Here is a 22150-nt window from a genome sequence, read left to right on the forward strand (position 1 = left end):
CCTACCTAGTAATACTGGGTTGAGAAATACAAAATTATATCATAATCCGAAAATTGAACAATCACAACACACACTTATTATAATACCTGCCCAACAATTTGAAGCCCGTCTATCAACATAACGTATGGCTCACGGCTATTGTCATAATCCTACCACAAACCAACACTTATGTATACATACCCCGGTTAAAATGCTAACTTCCCCACAAGCTGCAGTTCATCCTTCTAGAATCCCCACTAATCTCTTAATAAACCGAAACCCGCTGCTAACCTCGATCCTACAATCCGCAAGTCGTCACTTCCTACTCACCTTGTTTGCGGCATAAACCAATCTCTATCTTTGTGACCGTCAATTTAATCTACATAGAAGAAAGTTTCAAATCTTGTACATAGAGACGCGAAACAAGTATAAGATTGTTTGCATACGAATGATAGAGGGCAAGGCTCTAAGATAAGATGGCGATGGCCAAGAAGGCACGGCAGAGAATAAGTTACGGTATGTCAACAGCCCCTGATTTCGTTGTGCGTGATGGCGTCGCATCCATTCTCCGTATTGGATATGGAAAGGAACAAAAGATTCTTCAGAAGCTAATGAAATTGTTCTGCGCGATTGTAGTCTTACCACTTGCGAATTCTCCGGGCGGACATAGATTAGGTGTGAATGGTTTGGCCGTGGATAGTGAGCAATCAATTTTGTGAGTCCTGTGGCTTTTGTGTTGCGGTTTTACTTCTTTGGTCATATGTCAGTGGAGTTTTCAAAGAGAAGAGCTTTAGTTAGCAATGGGCGCATGGGTTAACAAGACAAAGATACTCAGGAGGCCGAGATGGTGCTATTTGCGCCTGGGATCTAAATTTGGATCTGCGACCGAAAGAACCCTCCACCAATAATCCATTCGACGATCCGCCTTCATCCGAATCTAAGCCAAAGTCTGCGACTACTTTCAGAGCCCAAACTCAAGCTCATACGCATTGGGTTAATGACATAGTACTTGCGAAAAATAACACAGCGCTGGTGAGCGCATCGAGCGATTTAACTGTGAGGGTTTGGAGACCTTTGGAGAAGGACAGTGAACCGGTGACAATTGGTCAGCATGCAGATTATGTGAAATGCCTCGCCAGTCCTGGCAAGACCGCCAATTGGGTTGCTTCGGGTGGTCTAGATCGACGAATTTGTCTCTGGGATTTGAATGGAGGCGGAAAACAACTCGAGATTGAAGTCGGCGATGAGGATACGTCTGAAAAAGGATCGGTATATGCGTTGAGTACTGGGAGCAATATACTAGCAGCTGGCGGGCCAGAATCAATCGTGCGACTCTGGGATTCGAGGACGGGGAAGAGAATCACAAAGTTTGTGGGCCATACAGATAATGTTAGGGATATATTGATTAATGAAGCGGGCGATATGATTATGACGGCGAGTTCGGATCAGACAGTTAAGGTGTGGAGTATGACGGCTGGAAGATGTATGCATACACTCACAATGCATAATGATAGTGTGTGGTCGCTGTTTTCTGAGGATCCATCGCTTGGCGTTTTTTACAGTAGCGATCGCTCTGGGTTGGTAGCCAAGACAGACATCAGAGGCACACTGGGAGAACTAGACGATGGCGTTTCGCTAGCGCTTGCGCAAGAAAATGATGGCGTTACTAGAGTTATTGCTTCCGGGGAGCATGTCTGGACAGCAACATCAAGTTCCTCTATCAATCGATGGGCAGATGTCGATACTGGGTCCGATATTCAATTACCGGAAGCCTATCAGCGTCATCGCGCTACTAGCTCTGTGTCAAAGCCTAGGGCGGCTTCGCCTCCTGTCACTAATGGGCAACCTAAGAAAGAGATTCCTCTTAAATCCATCCTGAGGATTTCAAATACGGCAAGCTTTCCGGCGCCAACTGTAAGAGATTCGGATTCTGTCACCAATTTCTCATTAGTTAATGGTGGAGGGAAAGCTTCCGAGCCAATTGTGGATCAGGATTTGGGAGTGATTGTTCCAATTTATACGTTACCTGAAGAAACTATCGAGGGGCAACATGGTCTAGTTAAGCACAAGCTTTTGAATGATCGCAGGAGGGTTTTGACTTTAGATACTGCTGGAGATGTACTATTATGGGATCTTCTCAAAGTAGGCGAACTTTACACAAATGTTTTTAGACAAAGGGCTGATTATAGAATAGTGCATTCCTATCAAATCTTTCGGGAAATGTCATCTCGAAGATGTAGAACCGGAAGTCAATACAATGGAAGCTGTGGCGCCTTGGTGTTCGTTGGATACTAGAACCGGTCGATTGGCTGTTGTTTTAGAGGAGTACAATTGTTTCGATGCGGAGATGTATGCGGATGAACTAGAACTGCAAGATGATGTTGAGTTTAGGGAGGATCAAAGAAGTAAGTCTATTCTTCGGGGAGATTGGAGATTTCAGGTTAACAATTCATAGTAAACCTCGGGAAGTGGATATTACGGTATATATTTTCCAGACTGGTTGATGAGCAGATCAAGAAGGACGAAGCCTTCCGCGCTGAGCTTAACGAAAGTGCCAAAGCAAGACGAGAAGCTAGCCCGCCAAGCTCTATCATTATACCCAATGCTTCTGTAACTGCTTGGGATCAGCAAGGTACCTTGACTCCACGAGCAAATGGCGCTCATTATTCTGCTATGACCCCTGGGATGGGCATTGGTGTTGCCACTCCTGGGCTTGGTAGCCATCTACCTTCTGTGTCTGAAGATGGCGGGCCGTTGGATAAAAGAGGATCACAAGCAAGTCGGAGCTCAGTGGAAAAGCCAGACTATTTCGGAAGCTCGGCAATCACAAATGATCCTCCTAAACAAACAGTTGTCACAACAAGCGACAGTCAAGATGCTAAATCCCCGGCGGTAGATACAGAAAAGGAGAACAATGGTAAAGATAGCAGCAAGTCTTTTGGCATGAAGTTCCGTAAAGGGATGTCTTTCGGGACGAAGAAGCTTGGTCGTTCATCTTCTACTACTATGGACAAACCAGTCGTACTAGACGACAGCAAAGATAAAGCCACAGACGAAGGATCAGAGTCATCGGAAGCGGGTGATAAACCTCCTGCCGAAAAAGAAGTCGAAGATAATTTCAATGGTACGATACAGAAGATCCGAAACGAATACGATAAACTACTTGCGGAGAATCCGATTCAAGAAGTTGAGACTGGTATCACGCCTAGTTTGCCACCCGAGACACCGGTGCTCAAGATTCCTGGCGGCACTACGGTTATCATTCAAGAAGAAACGAGTGGTGGTGTCAAGGATCTGTATAGAGGCAGTGTAGAGACGGTGGGTGAAGATGCTGATCTTATTGCCGAGAAAGCTCCAATGTGGCTGGGCGAACTACTCCTAAAGGTATCTATCTCCCTCTCCCTCTTCAAGCCCACACTTCATGTTCCATCCTCCCAGTACTGAGATCTAACAACCAACAGAACAAAATCCCACTCAAAGATCCTGTCAAAGTATCATTCATTCTTCAACCCTACCAAGATCTTCTCCCCTCTATCGCAGGCCCTGATGGTAACGCAAGACTCAATGCAAATCGCATGTTAAGAGTTAAGAAGATTCTGGCTTATGTGGCGGAGAGAATCGAGCCGGCAAGTGAGCAACCGAAACCTGAGGTTATGAAGCCGGAGGATTATTTGGATCTATATTGTTATGAACAGGTTTGTCTTTCTTCTTTCTCCCTGTACTTTCTTTTGTCTGTCAGACGGCATTTCCCTAGACACTCTCAGTGAGATGTGGTTCACGGATCAGTTTTCAAAGTCGACAATATAAGGATAGGAAAGCATAGCTAAACTACCCCTCAAACAGAAACTTCCCATAACAATGTCCCTTGCTACGCTCCGTGCACACGTCTGGAAGGGCGGCGCGGATGTATTGTTGTATTACAAGAGTAATGGAACAAGGACTATAAGATCCGAAAGGCTTACTGAGGAAAATGAGGACGGTGAGCAGAATTCTGGGGATACTGGAAACGGCAACGGAATCACTGGTGCTGGAACTGGAAATGGAAACGGTGCTGCAGCGCCGGCGACTGGAGGTGGAACTACAAGTTTTGTTGGATCTTAGATGCGGGTTTAAGCGGGAAAGAATAAGGGTGGGGCCGCGAAGATAGGACATGAGGAGAAAAAAGAATCTTGGTTATGCACAAATGGTTGGCGTGCTAAGTGGTGACCATTTAGCATAGCAAAAGGGTAGGAGTAGTATATGGATTGATGGATGAAAGGGATTTGAAACCCTTTTGGTTGGAAGGAATTTAGTAGGCTATGTTATTCTTGATAGTTGAAAGCTAGATGCTGAAATTTAGGGGCAAGATTTTGGGGTCAAGACTTAGGGGTGAATAACATTCTTATACTTCTCATCTACTTGGAATTGGGGTGATTGATGGAGCTTCAGTGTGTGATATGCGATGTTGTAGGATGAGTGTGATAGTATTTCCCATAGGACTAGGATACCGGAAGGTTGAGTTTGCATATCTGAGTATGACTGATGAAAAGTGGTCGAAAATCAGTCAACTGGTTTTATATACCTACCTTCGCAACCGGTATCAAGTGTAAGTTAATTGCGTGGAAGGTTAGCAGCGCAAATGAATGCCCGAGGTTTAGCCACTGCGGTCCGAAATTTCCTTTGGTATTTATTCGAGCTGGGTATCCATGATTTGACCAACACTACAAGGGGCGGGGATTGAGAACATATTCAAGGACGGGGGAAATGCATCTACGTCTTCGAATCGGGTTGGTTTTGAGTAAAAAGGTGCTGGCTCCGCTAATGGGTGTGTGGAAGAATGTGAAATTGGTGAGAATCACTCATGTAGTTTGTTTGCATTTGCATTTAAAGTGGTAGGCAATTTGTCTCTGTTGCGAAATGATGTTTTCGAGTTTGATTCTCTGCAGAGAATCTTCTATCGCTCACGAGAATTTTAGGAGCTATCAACCTATGTCAATAAGAACAAGTGCATCTTGGAACGCCAAGTTATTTGATTCTCGATGTTTGACCTCATGCATGCCCGCGTCGTCTCTTCGTCAGATATACAACAAGAGTTTGTAATTACAGTAGTACCTAAGTAGCCTTTTGCATAAACTCATCTGCCAATCTCTGTAAATAGAACCCTCGAACATCCGTAGGCAGACTTTCAAAAGACTTCACGATCTTTGCCACATCTTGTCTTCCTTTCTCATAAGCTTGCAGATCACGATTACCATAAACGTCTTTGCCTGCCGCATAACCATTTCGGAGATTTCGGAAAAAGACGTTGACCGCGACGCTCATGCCAGATGTAGGCGAGGCGGTATGTAGCCAGAGCGAAGGGAGGAATAGTACGTCGCCCGGTTGAAGTACGACTTCGTGTGGGTGCGTATGTGAGAGGCTGGGATCGCTGAGATCTTCGAAAACATTGATACCTGAACTTGAAGCACCAGGGGCGAAGTCGAAATATTTGACATCGGAGGGTGGGAAGAGTAGAAGGCGTTTGGAGCCCCTGACTTGGCAGAGAACGTTGGCCATAACCTAAAGACAGTGAGACTTGGGTTTCATCCTGTAAACTGGTAGAAAGAAAACTTACATCATAATGTAACCACATATTCACGGGTCCGGAGATGCGTAGTGGAGAGCTGTGTGCGTTATCCTTAACGGACGCCAATTCTGAAGGAAGCTTGAAATCCGCGGAAATCGCAGGGTAATCTTTCACAATATCGGCAGGGAGTTCTGATGCCTTTTCGGCAGATAGTGAACGTAGATAGAGCTTACTTCCCTTTTCTGCCTCGTCTAAAAAGTCGCCAAACTTCTTTGTTACATACGCGAAGTTCTTCGAGCTAAAGCTCATATTCTCTGATGATGCTTCGTGCACAATAACCTACAAGAATTAAAGATGAATTATAAGGAGGACTGGTGAATATTTACCTCTCTATCCGCACCAACCTTATCCTTCAGATATTCAGAGGTCCATTCCTTAGTGCAAACACCAATATCGAGCCCTTCAAGAATGACGGGTTTGCTGGCATCAAGAATTTTGTCAAACTCTACAGATGAATTGACCTTCACTCGTGGTACTTTGACAAGAGCCTGAGTTCCTGGGGCCGAACTTGAGAGACTGATAGGAGTTGGTTTAGGAGCGGCAGCACCATCAAATGTATGCACAAATTCCCATGGCGCACCAGTAGTATCGTTCGTTGCATCTTCACCGGATTCGGGGCCAACAGAGTACTTCGTGGTTAATGTATAGCAACCCTTGTTCCAAAATGTTCCAAATGAAAAGCATACTGCCGAACCGCCCATGATTATGATACTATCGCCATTGGAAATTGCAGAAGTACCAATGAGAAGTGGCCGTGGTTCAAGACTCATTGACATGCTCGAGCAAGAGAGACGGCTTCCCGTCATACCTTCGATACTACTGCTACATATCTCGTGTGAAAGGGGCAATAGAACATCTCTAACAACACCGCCTACAACAATAATATTGTCTTGATGGATCAGTGCTTGTGCGCCAAATCGAGCAAGAGTTGCCCCGTTTTCGACCTTCGTCTTAGGACTTCCTAGAAGTGCGAAAACGATGCAGGGTTGCTATCTATGTCAGCTTGGAAGGCCAGAATCAGCTAAGTGCGAGACATACCTCCTCTGCATATTGTGATATACTCCATTCCCAAACCTCTTCTTGGACTAACCCGTCTTCAGCTATGCCACCAGCGATAACTCCAAACTTTGACTCTGGGGAATTAGATGACACTCTTTTGGGATATATAACAAGAGAAGAACCAATAGTAGGAGATGGCCGTTCTTTTGAGTCCGTATTGCATCTCACCCATCCACGTTGTCGGCTCCAGATCATAACATCGTCAACCAGGGTTCTTGAAGTACTTTTGCCACCAATCACCATCACAAAGCCATTGCCGAGATGGACAGCGGAATGTCGATATCTCGGCCGAGGAAGATCGTCAACTCTCTCCCAAGTGTTTAACCATTTATGGTATACCCAACAATCCGCTATAGAATTATCTGGCGACGTTCGACCACCAACTAATAGAGATCCACCATCGCCAATTTCGGTAATAGTGTGGCACATGCGACTTGATGGCCATGAATGAGAACCTTGATAATCGAATGAACTGAAACCATGTACGTCTGTAGAGTACACGTCACAACTACTAACTCGAGTATTAAGACCCATGCCGGAGAAGTTACCAATAAGATCTTGGCCCTTTTTCTCACTTTTCAAGGAGAGTGGGGCAGCAAATCTCCGTTGGCCTTGAGCTTTTGGATATTCAGAATATGTACTTTCAGTGTAGCTAGTCTTAAATCCATCCGAGTTTTGCTTAGAGCTCTCCTGAATCACTTCACGATTCTCTGTACTCACATTATCTGCAACGAGCAATAGATAATGACAGCCAAATAAAGCAAACTCTTCCCACTCGTCAAAAGGTTCAATGGTGTCCAAAGCAATCCTTTCACCAGAATCCAGAAAGTCTTTAGCTCCCCAGAGTTCCCATAGATTGCGTACCAATACTGATGGCCATCCCAAAGAGCGGAAACGTCTGTCTTGCGCTGCCACAGTTGGATATTTTTTACAGGCGCCTAAAGGCGTGCCAAGTTTGTCAAAGTGCGCCATCATTGTTTTGGCAAACGGATGGCTTATTTCTTCTGGAAGTAGCTGCTCTAGAAGACAGAAACGAGCTAAAAGTGGTCAACTTTACATCACTAGAGAAGAGGGAAAATAATTTTACCTTCGGGAAGTTTATTTGCCCATTGTATCAGTGCATCTGCTGCCTCTGTAGGCATATATGTGATTGAAACCTCTGCCGTAAACAAGAATGAACATTTCTCTATATCCACAACTTTCGATATAGTTTCTTCCAGTCGTTTGAGATCTCGCAGGTCACATCCCAGTTGCAAGTACTGATCACTACTGAGCAATATGTCTCCATTTTGAATAACATTCAGGTTAGTGAGCATAGAATTGAGCTCTGGTGCATTTTGTACCACCGTTTGCTTCTTGATCATTAAATCTTTGTAATCGATATCGATGAACTTCACACCTTGAGAAGCAGCAGGATATCTGCTCATACATTGCCATGGAAGGGGATCACTTTGGAACATCAGCGAACAGTGTGTAAACTCGAGGTTTCAAGACCTACTATCCACATCCTAGATTGATGACGACCTTTTGTTTGTCAGACTTCTGCTCCAGGAACTGTTTTACTACATGGTCTATGGCCTTCATGCGTAGCCAGTATCCACGATTTATGAGAGGGGATCGCCTAAGGGGTTTTTTGACGAAATAACGAAAGAAATGTGGTTCATTTGGAAAGTAGAGACGTTCAACACTGCGTTTGGAAACAATACTGCTGTTATTGGTCTAATTTTCATTAACATCCACAGAAGACGGAGTTTTTCCAGTGTAAAAACTTACACCCATGATTGAATCGTCTGTTTTCTGGGCTTTAGTCAGCCCAGACGATTTTGAGACTTTCGCTGGACGACGCCCGTTTTTTATTTGGCCTTCCATAGTTTTGAAATTTCTCTCTCCCTCTCTTACCTATAATAAATCGAAGGGGCTCACAAAATGCTCAAGAGTCCTCTGGCAAAAATTTGATACTGGAACTTCAACAACTTTCACATTTTAGTCTAGCGGCCGAACTACCGAGATTTAGGCGGCCAACCAGCTCCCATTCCTGGAGCTCTTTAGAGAGAATGGGAAACAACCCCGCGTCACTCAATAACTTCCTTGAAGTTGTTCATCGAGACATCAATCTTGGGATTCGAAATCAAATGTGCAGCTCATACAAAATAACATCAATTGCTACAGCTGCGCTGTCTAGTTGATCGTGAGTGACATCCGCAGAAGAGCAACTCCTAATCTCCAACCAACGCCATTGTGACTACCAATCAACCCTGAAGCTTGCAGCGCACAGTTCTTGCATTATCCTGGAGAAACATCGTCGCGCATATATTCGCTTTGGAGCGTGCTGATTCGCAGTCATGAATTATGTTACGTTCAACCAGGACTACAGCTGCCTGGCAGTTGGTTGGTATTCTATCTGATCCAATGCCGATAATTGCTAATGCCTCTCATCAGGAACTGCCAAAGGGTTTCGAATATACCACACCGAGCCATTCTCGAAGATATTCACGGGGGACAACGAGAATGTAACTATAATTGAGATGCTTTTCTCGACGTCTTTGGTGGCCATCAAGCAGTCACCTAGACATATTGTAATTCAGAATACCAAGGTACGGGTTGAGATCAAGGCCACCATATGTCCTGGAGCTCCGAGTATCACATATGCTGACCATTCTTTTCACTATAGAGAGGCACGGTGATATGCGAACTTACATTCCCATCTGCGGTCTTGGCTGTCCGCTTGAATCGAAAACGATTTGCCGTGTTGTTGGAGGAGGAAATATATTTGTACGATATACAGAACATGGGTCTACTATACACGATTTCTACGTCGGCAAACCCCAACGCCATATGCTCCCTATCTGCGTCGTCTGACAACTGCTATCTGGCATATCCATTACCAAAGCCCAGGGAGGAGACTGGAGATAAGAGACCAGCCCATGCACCACCGCTCTCGCCATACGTCGCACCGACATCCGGAGAGGTTCTCATATTTGACGCAAAATCATTAAAGGCTGTAAATGTTATTGAGGCACATCGGGCACCCCTGTCGTGTATTGCACTGAACAATGATGGAACGTTGCTGGCGACCGCGTCAGAAACAGGAACCATTATAAGGGTATTTTCGGTACCAGATGGACAGAAACTCTACCAATTTCGAAGAGGCACTTATCCGTCCTCAATTTTTAGTCTATCGTTCAATATGAGCTCTACGCTACTCTGCGTGTCTTCAAACTCGGATACAATCCATATATTCCGTTTGGGCGGACCTGTTACTGGTTTGCCAGAGTCCCCACAATCTCCTGGCGATAAAGATAAATGGAGACGATCCCGGAGTTTTGATAGTGAAAATGGGTCTCCTCCCGCTGGGATATCACCTGGCAGTGAAATGGCAGATGTCCCTGCAGAAAAAAGCAAGTCTAGTGGCACTTTTGGAAGCATGATCAGGAGATCATCACAAATGGTGGGCAAAGGTGTTGCTGGAGTCGTTGGAGGATACCTACCCCAAGCTGTTACTGAAATGTGGGAGCCAGCGCGAGATTTCGCTTTCATCAAACTTCCGAAAGGAGGAATGGGAGTTACTCCCCGAAGTGGTCCAGTCAAAAGTGTTGTGGCAATGAGCAGCAGCAGTCCCCAAGTAATGGTAGTGACAAGCGATGGCGGCTTCTACATCTACAGCATAGACATGGAGACGGGAGGAGAGGGAGTTTTGGTTAAGCAGTACTCGTGAGTAAACGTCTTTTGATTGATTTACATATTTCTAACCACTTCGGCAGTGTCCTTGAGAGTGACGACAGTCTGGAGCCACCACCCATTAATTATGTGAGCTACCGTACCTAGAGGGTGTATATTTGAATGGCGTTTTTTACATCAAGCTTTAGCGTTCTTTTTTCTAATTTGCAGTCTTTGAAACTTTCAGCATTATGTTAGGTGTTTCTGGTTGGTCGTTTTCGGTATTAGGAGGGAAATTATTGACCAAGCTTACGAGCCGTCTCTCATCTCATTGAGCATAAAAATTAATAACAAATATCATTACAATCTCATCTCGTTCTCATACTATACTATCTCCTCCTTGTGCCTAGTAACTTTTATCGTCTATCGACCAAATACGGTAAGTTGACAAGTTTCGCTTACAAAAGGGAATTTGATACGGAGTATGGCTCAACTACCTTTACCTGGACTGGGCTGGTATGGAGTGGAATGGTAGAGTAGGGCTTGTTTGAGTATTTCGCGCGAGAAGGATTTAGTGACAGGCATGGGTTTTGCTGCATGAAATCTGGATCGTCAACGGATAAGACAGGAGAGTGATTCCTCCGGACCTGTTTGTGCCAACGTAGGTACTAGCCCTGTCTACAGATATGTATCTTAGAGTGGGCTGTACATGGTCAAAATCCAGTATCCCCAGATTATTTATTGTTCAGGGCTTTTGTGGCATGTAAATGAGGTAAGATGAGACGAGACGAAATAGGATGAATTAGGATGAAGCGCCGCGTAGATAATACTGTACATAAGATCGCGTTCCGGGGCACGATACACGAACACACGATGTAGGTACCGTACCTTGCAGAAATACACAGATAAGCCGTGCATCGCCTGTTCGTGTGGTAGACAGGAATATTCGGTGGTGGCGATGGCCGTTGAGGTTATAGGAGTGGTTGCGCAAGATTGTGAATCCTTTCGTTTAACTCTAGATGACAATCTAGCCTGAAGAAAAACGTTTCCGGAAGGAGTCTCACCGCAGAGAACTACCTACCAGATACAGATGGATTAAGCCGATGGGTGCTAAATTGGGTTGAGTTCGGATTTGTTATCCGGGGGGCTTTTCGTGGGTGGATAGAGCATGTTTGGCATTTCTTGGATTTCGGTACAAATATGCAGCAGTGTGTAGGTACAATGTTGTTTCGAATCCTTTGGTGTGTGGGTGGTTCGATGGGGGAAATTCTGGGCTGCGTTGGATTTGATTGGACGGTGGATTGTGGAATCCTGATAGCCCCAAAGAGAACTTTTGGTTCTAGATTCATTTTTAGAACTTGAGGTTGTTGTTGCTGTTGATGGTATGAGCATTCAAATTTTTCGGGATTGGTAGGAGGGGATGGAAGCCCCACCACAGCCTCGGCGGAGTGTAGATGGAATTCTGGAATCGTGTGTAGAAAATTGCTTCTGGAGGTCTTGGAATTACTATTATGAGATGATTCTATCTCGTGGTTCCTACGCGGTTTACCTGTATATCCATGATTCATCAGTAGAGGCTGAACATTGAACGCGAAGTCTGCCTACTCGAGGCAGATTTGCGGTATCAAAGTATCGAGCTCGAGTATCAAGGCCAGCTAAAACAAAAAACAAAAAAAGAAAAGAGTCACCAAACAAACAGGGAATGTGTCATTGCATCATCAGCATATGATCATCTCAGGTCTATTCTTGACCTCACGAGGAGGGTACTGGTCGTGGGGCCGTTAGCACTTCGAATAGACCAACGTGGACGAAAGCCAGATACACGATTGATAAATATAGATGTTGTTCATCATTCCCAAACAAAGAGATATGCATGGTAAGGAGGGATTCTCACGTATAGTTACGCTACTTGGTACATAATAATCTACCCAAGGGAAAGCGTAGCATTGCATCGCGTGTAAGTGTGCATCTGCATCTCGCCCACCATCACACAACATCGGATGGCCCCAAAACTTGGTTTTCCTCTCCCTCCATCTACTGCCCTCCTTTCCTGCCTGTGCTGGCTGGTCGGGTTTGAAAACCGTCATGGATCTAAGCGCTGTCGCAGGAACAAGACATCCGGCTATAAGCTGTTCTCAACCTATGGGATTTTGGGGGGACGAACTTGCAAGGGTCGGAATTTCAGTTACAACAGCTAGGTAGGGTATGAAGCTAGATTAGCATGGATGTGTGGGCATTTTCCCGGGGAGCACAAACAGACGAGACGATCTCTCGTGGTCTTTACTTTCCCCCGAAGATGAGGTATGGCTGTTGAAACGACATCGACTCAATGGCTGGGTGGAGGAGGGCTTTCGATGGGTCCTGGGCTGTCTGGCATCTTGTACATCATCACATTCACTGCGGTAGGTCAAATTTAGACAATTCCAAAAATGGGATTAGATGAGCGAATGGGCAGATAAGATGGACATCTAATCAACTAAATGTTGGATTCAAACATGGAAACATGGCATTCACCGTTCGGTTTCTATGGGTCGGATTTTGATCATTATTATTAATAAAGTGGAAAATTGTCATTTCGGTTTAACAGCCTCTTTTTTGATGGAGTGCGGTCCGACCATTAGAGTTATATGTATCCATCCGGTCCCAAAAAGATCCACATGCTTGTTAGTTAGCCCAGGCCAACAATTCGCACGGTCGATAACGAGATTGGCAGGGCAGGCTAGTTAGTGTGTGGGAACAACTGGCCCTATGAACTCAGTTGCAAACTTGGGCTCCTGACTGGATCGAAAGTACGAACATGCGGACCCAAGTAATTGGGAGGAAGGAAAAGAAAATGAGCATCATCCTATCGCGTGAATGAAGGGGGTCAGGAGGGAAGCAAATTTACTCAACAACTGGCTCCATGATGCAACGACAATTCGCAAATCATTCCGAAAGGAGTAGATAGAGTGAAAGACTGGGGTAATCATACTTTTCAGCCAAGATCTTGATATTATTTGGATCGTTGTGCCAGTCTAAGCCTTCTAATGCACTGATCAAGCACACCCGCAAATCGACTTAAACGAGCTGTCCCTTAACTATGTTGGGGGGAGGTCAAAAGACATAGCCATTCAGAGTCATGCTCGGTAGCCTGTCACCTACAAAATAGACAAAGTACAGTGGCTTGAGTGGCCTCATTTTCCAACGAGTTTTATTGCAGCTAAACCAGAAGTGGAGGATCTAATGCCGTTTCAACCCTTAAAATCTCTTGAAATCGTGCTAATCTTACCTAGGACAGAGGCAGCCGAGACAATCTGTTTCCAAAAACATGTATGCTTCCCCCCATCTGCAGGCTGCCGAATCTCTGACTGTTATCTGACAAAAGTATCAATCTTGATCTTGACTCGGTGGCCCAAGAATAATACGGAAGCAAGCAAGTAGACAAAGCTAAAGTAACGTAACGCATTGCAACGAGTAAAGCGAGCGATCGTCCGTCCTATAGCCTGGCCTCCACGATGTATCTAGCAAGGCATTATTTTCATGCTGTAAGATCTGAATGAATCAATTTCCCGGTTCCCTATTTTCATTCATCTGACCAGACTTGACTGCGGGTCCAAACATGTGGTCCACTCAGAAACGCCATAATAAAGTACAGTGCCGTACCGTACAGCCCTGAACCCTTAAAGTACTGTTGTAGTGCTGTTTGTTATCTGAGGTGTGGTTCCTACTGGCCTGTTCTGGCAGCCGTTTGCTACTCCCCTAAGTTCTAACGTCGCTACTACACTACTCAAGGCTGTGCGCGCTTTTTCTATCGTCATCCCTCTCGCATTTGATTGGGAATGCCTTGAATGACTGGTTGAAAAAGTAAGATTGGTCTGATTTTGATACCCAAACAGCGGGTAATCAGTGATTTTGCGCGTCAAATGCAAAGGATACCACCATCTGGCACTTAACTACTTAGTCTCGAGCTAATGAACATGTGGATGAAATAATGGAAGTGATCAGTTACAGTGGGGAAGTAAGAAAATTATAAGCTTTCAGACGCTAGAACGGTCACTGATGGTTATGATGATTAGTGCCAATTTTTAACTCTTCCAACGCGTTTGCTAGCAACCTTCCCTAACGGAGACTCGGAGTACAGTCATCCAACACGTTTGCCCTCCAAATGGTTATTCCCCATGACCAACTACTAATTAATTGGATTGATGATTCTCGAAATACTGGGCTAGAAATATCAAATACAACTCCAAGTTCCATTAACAACGTGCTATTCGACAGGGCAACCATGTTATCTCTGATCCACACAGCGTTCCGGTTCCGGTACGATCATACACCCGGGATATGAGAGCTATCTGCTCTACGGTTGACTCTTGAGAAGTCTTGCACGGATATTCCATATATGGTAAGGGTAATAATGATGGAGTCAGAAAGTTCCACCTAGACGTCCCTGAATTACTCGCGAACTTTCCAAAATTGAGCGTGGTGTCGTAGCGGGAACCCTTGCGGATGAGAATCTCATTATCTGATGGTGAAAGATATCCCGATATTTGAGAGTACATCCCCAGTTCAGTCAACGGCCTCAGCACTCACTCTAACCCAGATCAAATTACGAGATGGCCCCAAAGAGATACCTCATATCATATCTCAGCCAATCACTATCAGATCTATCTGACAACAGTGACAAGGCTTAGTCTTTCATATTGTACTCTTCCTGAAGACCCTGGGACGAATGGACCCCTGAGCCTGCTCCATGCCATCAAATATAGCAATTTGAAGTGTTGTCTCGCGAACAGTCTGTTGGAAATACCATTTTTATTCAATTAGATGCATTCTACATTTTCAGCTGCTACTTCTAACAATCTTTTGGGGTCGTTAGCTCTTCTAAACGAGAAACTAACTAAAAGACCATACAGTCATTTCGATTGTACTAACAAAGCCTCCACTTCCTCTTCCCCATATTACTTTCCACTCTTAACCTAATTTATTTGACTTGCTTGCCGTTATAATAAAGCAGAATTAACATAATATCCTTGCTTACGGGTAGCTTTTGTTACCTTTATGTCGGATCTCGACCAGTGCGTCTCCTGCAGTTGGCTTATACGACAGGGGGTGCCACCGATTTGAACTTCCATGGGGCTCACCCCCCTGCTTCGTCCTCTAACTAGTTCTATCTGCCAACCTAGAATGCCGCAACCCTAGTGAGTTACAGGATTCCATTAAAGCCGCTATGTTTATATATATTTATTTGAAAAGAACGACAACCCTTGGAAATCTGCCTTGCAATACTTAGATGCTCGTGGTCTTCCTTTCTCTTCCTCGAAAGAACAAGAAATACACAGCTCATATACCACCCTACATCCTTCAATATTCCTAGCATTTGAACTTCAGCTATTCTTGTAGCTTCATTCGCATCTTCAACCTTTCCCATCCTGTTGGATATCACTCCGAAAGCTCCCCAAACTCCCGATTCCTTCAAGTTTATATTCGCCACGGTCCAAGTCCTCGTTCTCCCCAGTTATCGCCTCGGATTCTGTATGAAATATCACATCACATTTCAGGGATCTTTATTACACATCTCCAAGTCGTGATCTACCAGTACCTGGCACCATAAGCCATCACTCAAGTCACACTTCTAGCCCCCAACTGTCACATTAGCTATTTGCTCCTTCCGTCACTTCTCTACATCTCCTAATATCTCTTCTCTATTCTTATCACATCATGGATTTGACACCTCAATCCACTCGTTCTCCAACACCGCCTTTCACATTCTCAGGCAACTCACAGCCACTCTTTGAATATCCTTCACCTGCTCAAAGTGACTCGAGGTACAGGTCAACGGATTGCATTCAAGGCTTGGGACTCTATTCCTGCTCTATTTCAGGATCTCCACCAGTAATGGACAATCAAGATGCTTGCTCCGAGTCAGAAGTCTCGTCGTCTATAACCACCAACCACTGGGCAGATGCGCCTTTGCAAAACCGTGATTCGCCCAGGTCATCCAGGTCAACGCCTAACATCCTTTCCGCGGAGTATGATCCCTTTGCCTCTTACAACACGGCAGTATCAGCTCCTTTCACTTCTGATATATATACTACTTCCCTAACTGCCGAAACATCCATTCTTCCAGCTTCTCCACTTCAGTCTAGCAATAACTCTCATCGCTCTTCACTTTCTTCTGCTCCACCTTCAGAAATCTTCACTCAAGCGGGATCAATACTTTCTTACACTCCACGCATCAAGATGGAAGACCATCCAGAATACGCTCCAAATAGTGATTCTTTCACATTGGGCTCCCCCCACAATGGGCACACTCAATTCGTGGGTGCAGCAACTGCCTATCCAGGAACCCTCGAGACTTCATACTACGACCAATCACCATGGGCACAAAAAGTTGAATACACTTCCACTGACTTGCCACCATTCTCGGCTTTACAAATCCCAACTTATGACAGACGATCCGAAAGTCAAGATAGATCACCACCACAAGATTTCCGACGTCCAAGCGTAGTAGCAAGGACCAGGGGACCTCGAAAGCTTACCACCAAGGAAGATGCAAACTTCCAATGTCGTGTTAAAGGGTGTGGGAAGCTTTTCGGTCGTAGTTACAATTACAAGGCGCATATGGAAACTCATGATGCAGACCGAGAGTATCCGTTTCCATGTACTGTGGACAACTGTACTAAGAAATTCGTCCGTAAGACGGACCTTCAACGCCACAACCAGAGTGTTCACATGAAGCAACGAGATCATAAATGTGACTATTGCAGCAGATTCTTTGCAAGAAAAGACACACTGAGAAGGTACGCCTCTCCTCCCACTCTGTATCTTTAATATCCCCAAAAACTAACATCTACAATAGACACATGGAAGATGGCTGTTCTAAACGTTTTGATATCGAAACTGTTGATTTCAGACCTCAAAACTACGCTATGGATAACAATCCCATGAACACACTAAAGCTAGTACTTCCACCTCATCCAAATCAGATGGGACGAAATCCATCTTACATTCAGAACTCCCACTACTCATCACCCCCACACAGCGGAAGCTCCGGTCATGCGCCTCATGATGCTATGGTCAGCCCTCTTACATCAGCCGCACCAGGGGCTCCATATCTAATGACGACAAGCTCGGAACATCACAATCAAGAGCCTATATGGCATACTCAGTAGATTTACTATCATTATTGTTTGGCGCAAGGGAGGGTGTTTGAGAACAGTCACAACAAGAAGGATACCATGGGCATACTTTCCGAGGGGGTTTGGAGATTGTTTCAAATCATTTTCAATTTCATCAGGACCTTACACGGGATATTGCAAAAATACGAACTACCTAGATTTTCGATAGCTCAGCGCTTGGATTCAAACTCATCAGTCATCATCAGTCATCAACCATAAATGAATTATTCCAGAAAAAAACCGACGTGCATGCGCGGATGTCAGATGTCAGCACGAACCTGCATTTTTGGTATCATATTGTACTACTGCACTATTCATCACCCATATACACTACCACACTAAAAGATTCTTCCGGTTCAGATCCAAGCAATTACATGGCTCCATATGTCAAAGAAAGTTGTTAGGTTGGGGGTCGCTGATGGTTCCACAACCGGATGTACGATGCACGACCGACCGCACGAATTCGAATACAAGATTGGGAGATGGGATGCTGAGCGCTCGTTCACGCGGCCATTGGGAAGTGCAGTCGCGATGCTGATTGCCCTGCCTTGCATTGCATCGGCTCAACTGTTCCCTTTTTCCCCTTTACTTTCTGTATTTCTGGAATCTTGCTTACTTGCTTGTTTGGTCGTGTTGTGTTGCTTTACGCCGTGTGATTATACTCGGTGTCGTTTTGGGAGAATTTTCCACTTTTTTTTTTTTTGCAATTTGCAAAATCCCGATGGTTTGGATTCGAACCTCGGCCGCTTTCAATATCAACTCATCACATGTACTTTTACAAACAGTTGGGGCAATTTTGCTGAGAGTGAGATCTCAATGGTATCCATCGATTTATTGTTTTGGACGTTTTACTTTCTGTTTCTTTTTCTTTGGTAATCTTGTTTTATAGTTTCTCTTTTGTTTGTTCTTTTTATATTTCCTTCAACGTATGAATACCCTTTTCAAATTCTATAATCCCGCCGTCAGCGGGATACAACATCACACAAACGGTCGGTCGGCACTGGAAAGGAAAGGCTTGGTAGGATGATGGATGGATTGATGGATGAAAAAAGGGCTTGCTTTGTAGGCAAGGTCAAGGGCATGCATTCATTTGGGAAAATGCGCGATGGCTCCGGAAACGAGATGGGTTTTAAACGGCAGGCGGGTAAATATGGGATTGGGCTAATGGGATTGGATGGAAAATACATGATGAATTCTGGATCTCTTTTTTGATATCAATCTCTTTATTTTTTATTATTGTTTTCCTTCCTATATTATATGTATGAATTAGAGCTGAGTTATGTGATATGGTACACTACAGAGAGAGATTTCTATTTTCCCGTCTTTTGTAATTGGTGAAGGGGAAGGATGTTTACAAGCGAGTTGAAGCTGGAACTACTTCGATCGTTGGATGGCCGAATTAAAATTTGGGGATTGTCAGTCGCACAGATCAGATAGATGAGATGAGATGGCATAGAAAAATAAAATTTTGCTTTGAATCGACACCGGAGTTGCACTATTTGCCTTGCCTGAACAACCATTATGAAATTTTCGTTTGCCTTGTTTTGAATTCTCTCGGTGTATCTATTCGTGCTTGCATTGCGAATTAGATGCCGGATGATGTATGCCCCCTTTCAGCTGTCTCGATCATCGTACCAGGAGTTGAAATGAATTTCAATTCTCTCAAGATCATTGGGCACCTCGTGAAATCCCGATTGGGGATATGATTCTGAATTTGGAATTAAATTATCCACATGATAGGAATTACTTGTATTTTGTTGTTTGGATGTTGGTAAGAAACTTGGGCTAGTGAATATAAACTGCGTGTAAATTAGCTTATTGGCTACTCAAATATCTAATCAATGCGTGAAATGGAACCATGGTCATTGCTGCTTAGAATGATGGATGTGATTAAGGCGGCAGGTACAAGATGAGGCTAATGCTGACTCATATAATGGAGCTAGTGGGTACGAAATTACAAAAAATAGGGTATGATCGAATGTGAATAGTTAGTTCGCGAATATATGAATTCTAGGGTAGGGGTAAGGATGGAAGTAAGAAAGGGAGAACATTGTGCCGGGTCGATGGGACTGGATTGGAGGGTGTGCCGTAAGCGAGAATCACAGGGGTATGGCAGGGCAGTGATGACCGGGGAGTAGTGGCCGGGGAGGAGCAGAGGTATTTGCCGTCTGTGCAGAGTAGATGTATGACTTGACGAGAAATTGGAAATAGAAGCAAAACATAAGATGGGAAATGATTTCTAACGAACTAGAGCAGATTGAGAAGGTAAGAGCAGAAAATCAGGGCATGCCCCGCTCTCCTTGTGGTTTAATCATACGTTTTTTTTGTTGCTTTGAAGGGTCTGCTTACAAGGTAATGGCTGTACTGTAAATCTGCTATCGATACCGCTCGAATGGATTGCCCATCTATTGGCTGAAAACCCGAACTGTTGGTTGGTGAAAAGATGGTCATTGGTCGGAAGGCTAAATTTCAAATAGGACACATACCCTTGCGTCTCTAAAGGCCAGCGGGCCAAAAGTTGACCCCGCAATTAAAACTGGTCCAGACGGAGACGGGCTCGAGACGGGGCAGATGGCTGCGTGTGTTCCGGGCAGGGGAAGAAATCGGTATTTTTAAGCGCGCGCATTTCATCCCCTAAAATTGATGTGTTGTCTTTCGATTTGTTCGGTATGTCAGATGTTGGTTCTACTGCTGGCCGTCAACATGGCTAGTTTCGGCTGACAATGCTGATCATTTGCACATCGAGATGCAATTGACAAGGGGAGCTCCCGCTGAGTCCCTTCTTGACAGACGAGGCTAATTGCACGGAGTAACACCATGAAATGCAGTTTGAACTAGGATATTTTATATTTATGCACAAGGGAGCAACCAAATTCATGATAACCATGACCCATGATTGTCATACATGATGCATGTACAACCGTTACATTCTGGCCCGTTTCTTGCTTGTCATGCTCGTGGCAACGCTGTTGATATCCTGTTTGTTATGATGGTACATAGTATACTTCGCTTCTGTACACTGGGTTGCATTTTCACCCACACTTCAAAAGAATGGCGCTGCGCCGAGTACTGCGAAGAACGCTATCTCTGTGTTACCCATGATCGAAGGTTTCAGAAGCTTTTGAAACAAACGAGCTTGAAGGTTGAGATTCGATTATATAAGCTAGCAAGCCAAGAAGTAATCATACCCAGATGGTATCGCAACGGATAGCACGGCAGTGGCACGCTCCTAAACGGCGGCTACATGCAAAAGCATCTCGCCTAGTAGTTGAATTTTACGATAGAAGCTTTGATCTTCCTTGGGAGATCATCGTTGGTACCTGCTGTTAATCTCATCTGAGCTTGTTTCTCCCTGCTGAGGTTAGAAATAACCCCGGAAATGGTATCCATGATGTTCTGGACGATAGTGGAGAACCCAGGGAATTAACGGGACATATCATGCGATTAATAGTGGCAAGTAAGAATTCACGGAGAATGATGGACAAGGACTGGGTTGTGATCGTTCGAACGAGGATTACGTCCCTTGGTGAAAAAAGTTGAATTCAGTTCGAATCTCAAGTGTCCACCATCATATTCTCTATCCGTTCCCCCCGCCAAGTAGTAAATGGTTAATAAGATACGAGAACCTTGTAAAAGTCGCTTTGGTGGTGCTCTTCCACTAGCTCCTTTTTAACAAAGTACCAGGCACCACAAGATACCTGGGTTCGCTATGTAGCTTGCATCATCTATGTGTATAGATTTGGCTCTACAATGGGTGGATAAATGGAAAGATGATTGTGAGATCATGGGGAGTGTCTTAACAAGTTTCCTCAGTAGATAGCAAGAAATTATCCGGACGTATTTTCTCGGTATTATGTCATATCTCATCATCATCTCATTCAAAATAGAAGGTGCGTGTGCTTGATATGTTATGTTGCACATAGGAAACGAGAAAACAACTGTGATTCTTACTGAATAACGGGGTGATCGTTCCCCGACACTAAGAAAACCATCGCCTAATTCGGGGGTTTCTCCGTTCCATTACTACATTACACCCAGTCTCATTCCAGCACATTTTTCTATTCTTATACCAATTTCCATTCTATGGCTACTACTCACATTGGCTGATTATTTAGTTCTTACTATGCATCAAATCTATTCTGTATTGTTGGCATGTTGGAAGGATAATGCGGGATATCTTCTCATTGGTCAAGTCTACGAACTGCGATGTAAGTAAGCAATCATTTCTATGTGGGGGGATCAAAATAGTCTCACGAATAATCCCACACATCAATACAGGGCAGCGGCAGTTGTCTGATTCGCACAGCAACAATACCTACTGTCAAAAGCTGACTAGCTGACGGGGGCTTCATCCCATCTCATCTCATCTAAAGTGCGGAATAGAATGATGATCCATGATCTAAGCCGGCAGCCCCATATACATCTATCTGACTTGGCCCCCAACATGATCAACCACCAACCTTACATAATCCTTGATCTCCAAGATATGTATTTCGTGTGAACGAACGCGCTGCGCCAAAATTCTCCACTCAAGGCTGATGGTTAGAATGCGGCAGTGCGAGCTGCAGGAAAGTCTTCAAAAGATGAAGATCGTTTCATATGTCGACATAGCCCCAGAGAGTCAATTTATTCCCCTTGCTAAGTTGTTATGCACCTATCTACTTGTATCTTTATGTACACTAAAATACGACAG

At 44.5% G+C, this 22150-nt stretch overlaps 4 protein-coding genes across 4 annotated transcripts; 3 read left to right on the top strand and 1 right to left on the bottom strand.

The window, feature by feature from the left end:
* Nucleotides 1-318: 318 nt before the first annotated feature.
* On the top strand, nt 319-4372 carry Bcduf1. Its single transcript, XM_024696824.1, has 7 exons — nt 319-495; nt 616-694; nt 807-2121; nt 2174-2384; nt 2435-3363; nt 3441-3674; nt 3823-4372. Exons 1-7 carry the CDS (start codon nt 456-458, stop codon nt 4078-4080), a joined length of 3066 nt encoding a protein of 1021 aa, XP_024552637.1. The 5' UTR covers nt 319-455; the 3' UTR covers nt 4081-4372.
* A 592-nt stretch (nt 4373-4964) lies between these two features.
* Bcppm2 lies at nt 4965-8583 on the bottom strand. Its single transcript, XM_001548628.2, has 7 exons — nt 8417-8583; nt 8142-8362; nt 7731-8092; nt 6623-7680; nt 5911-6573; nt 5573-5863; nt 4965-5517 (listed from the first exon to the last, which is right to left on the bottom strand). Exons 1-7 carry the CDS (start codon nt 8510-8512, stop codon nt 5071-5073), a joined length of 3138 nt encoding a protein of 1045 aa, XP_001548678.2. The 5' UTR covers nt 8513-8583; the 3' UTR covers nt 4965-5070.
* Nucleotides 8584-8733: 150 nt separating this feature from the next.
* On the top strand, nt 8734-10671 carry BCIN_13g04280 (hypothetical protein). The gene is made up of 4 exons (XM_024696825.1): nt 8734-9031; nt 9083-9237; nt 9315-10354; nt 10405-10671. The coding sequence occupies exons 1-4, from the start codon at nt 8986-8988 to the stop codon at nt 10466-10468; spliced, it is 1305 nt and encodes a 434-aa protein (XP_024552638.1). The 5' UTR covers nt 8734-8985; the 3' UTR covers nt 10469-10671.
* Nucleotides 10672-15815: 5144 nt separating this feature from the next.
* BCIN_13g04290 (hypothetical protein) lies at nt 15816-17630 on the top strand. The gene is made up of 2 exons (XM_001548625.2): nt 15816-17079; nt 17139-17630. Exons 1-2 carry the CDS (start codon nt 15998-16000, stop codon nt 17449-17451), a joined length of 1395 nt encoding a protein of 464 aa, XP_001548675.1. The 5' UTR covers nt 15816-15997; the 3' UTR covers nt 17452-17630.
* Nucleotides 17631-22150: the final 4520 nt, after the last annotated feature.

This window comes from Botrytis cinerea, chromosome 13, assembly GCF_000143535.2.
Source record: "Botrytis cinerea B05.10 chromosome 13, complete sequence".
NCBI classification, from domain to species: domain Eukaryota; kingdom Fungi; phylum Ascomycota; class Leotiomycetes; order Helotiales; family Sclerotiniaceae; genus Botrytis; species Botrytis cinerea.

Coding starts and splice junctions, on each gene's coding strand:
- BCIN_13g04280 (XM_024696825.1), top strand. CDS start 8,986: ATGAATTATGTTACGTTCAACCAGGACTACAGCTGCCTGGCAGTTG. Junction 9,238..9,314: donor TTGTAATTCAGAATACCAAG/GTACGGGTTGAG, acceptor TTTTCACTATAG/AGAGGCACGGTGATATGCGA. Junction 10,355..10,404: donor GTTTTGGTTAAGCAGTACTC/GTGAGTAAACGT, acceptor CCACTTCGGCAG/TGTCCTTGAGAGTGACGACA.
- Bcppm2 (XM_001548628.2), bottom strand. CDS start 8,512: ATGGAAGGCCAAATAAAAAACGGGCGTCGTCCAGCGAAAGTCTCAAAA. Junction 8,363..8,416: donor CAGACGATTCAATCATGGGT/GTAAGTTTTTAC, acceptor AATGAAAATTAG/ACCAATAACAGCAGTATTGT. Junction 5,864..5,910: donor AGGTTGGTGCGGATAGAGAG/GTAAATATTCAC, acceptor TAATTCTTGTAG/GTTATTGTGCACGAAGCATC.
- Bcduf1 (XM_024696824.1), top strand. CDS start 456: ATGGCGATGGCCAAGAAGGCACGGCAGAGAATAAGTTACG. Junction 2,122..2,173: donor TATTATGGGATCTTCTCAAA/GTAGGCGAACTT, acceptor ATTATAGAATAG/TGCATTCCTATCAAATCTTT. Junction 3,364..3,440: donor TGGGCGAACTACTCCTAAAG/GTATCTATCTCC, acceptor AACAACCAACAG/AACAAAATCCCACTCAAAGA.
- BCIN_13g04290 (XM_001548625.2), top strand. CDS start 15,998: ATGGATTTGACACCTCAATCCACTCGTTCTCCAACACCGCCTTTCACA. Junction 17,080..17,138: donor AGAAAAGACACACTGAGAAG/GTACGCCTCTCC, acceptor CATCTACAATAG/ACACATGGAAGATGGCTGTT.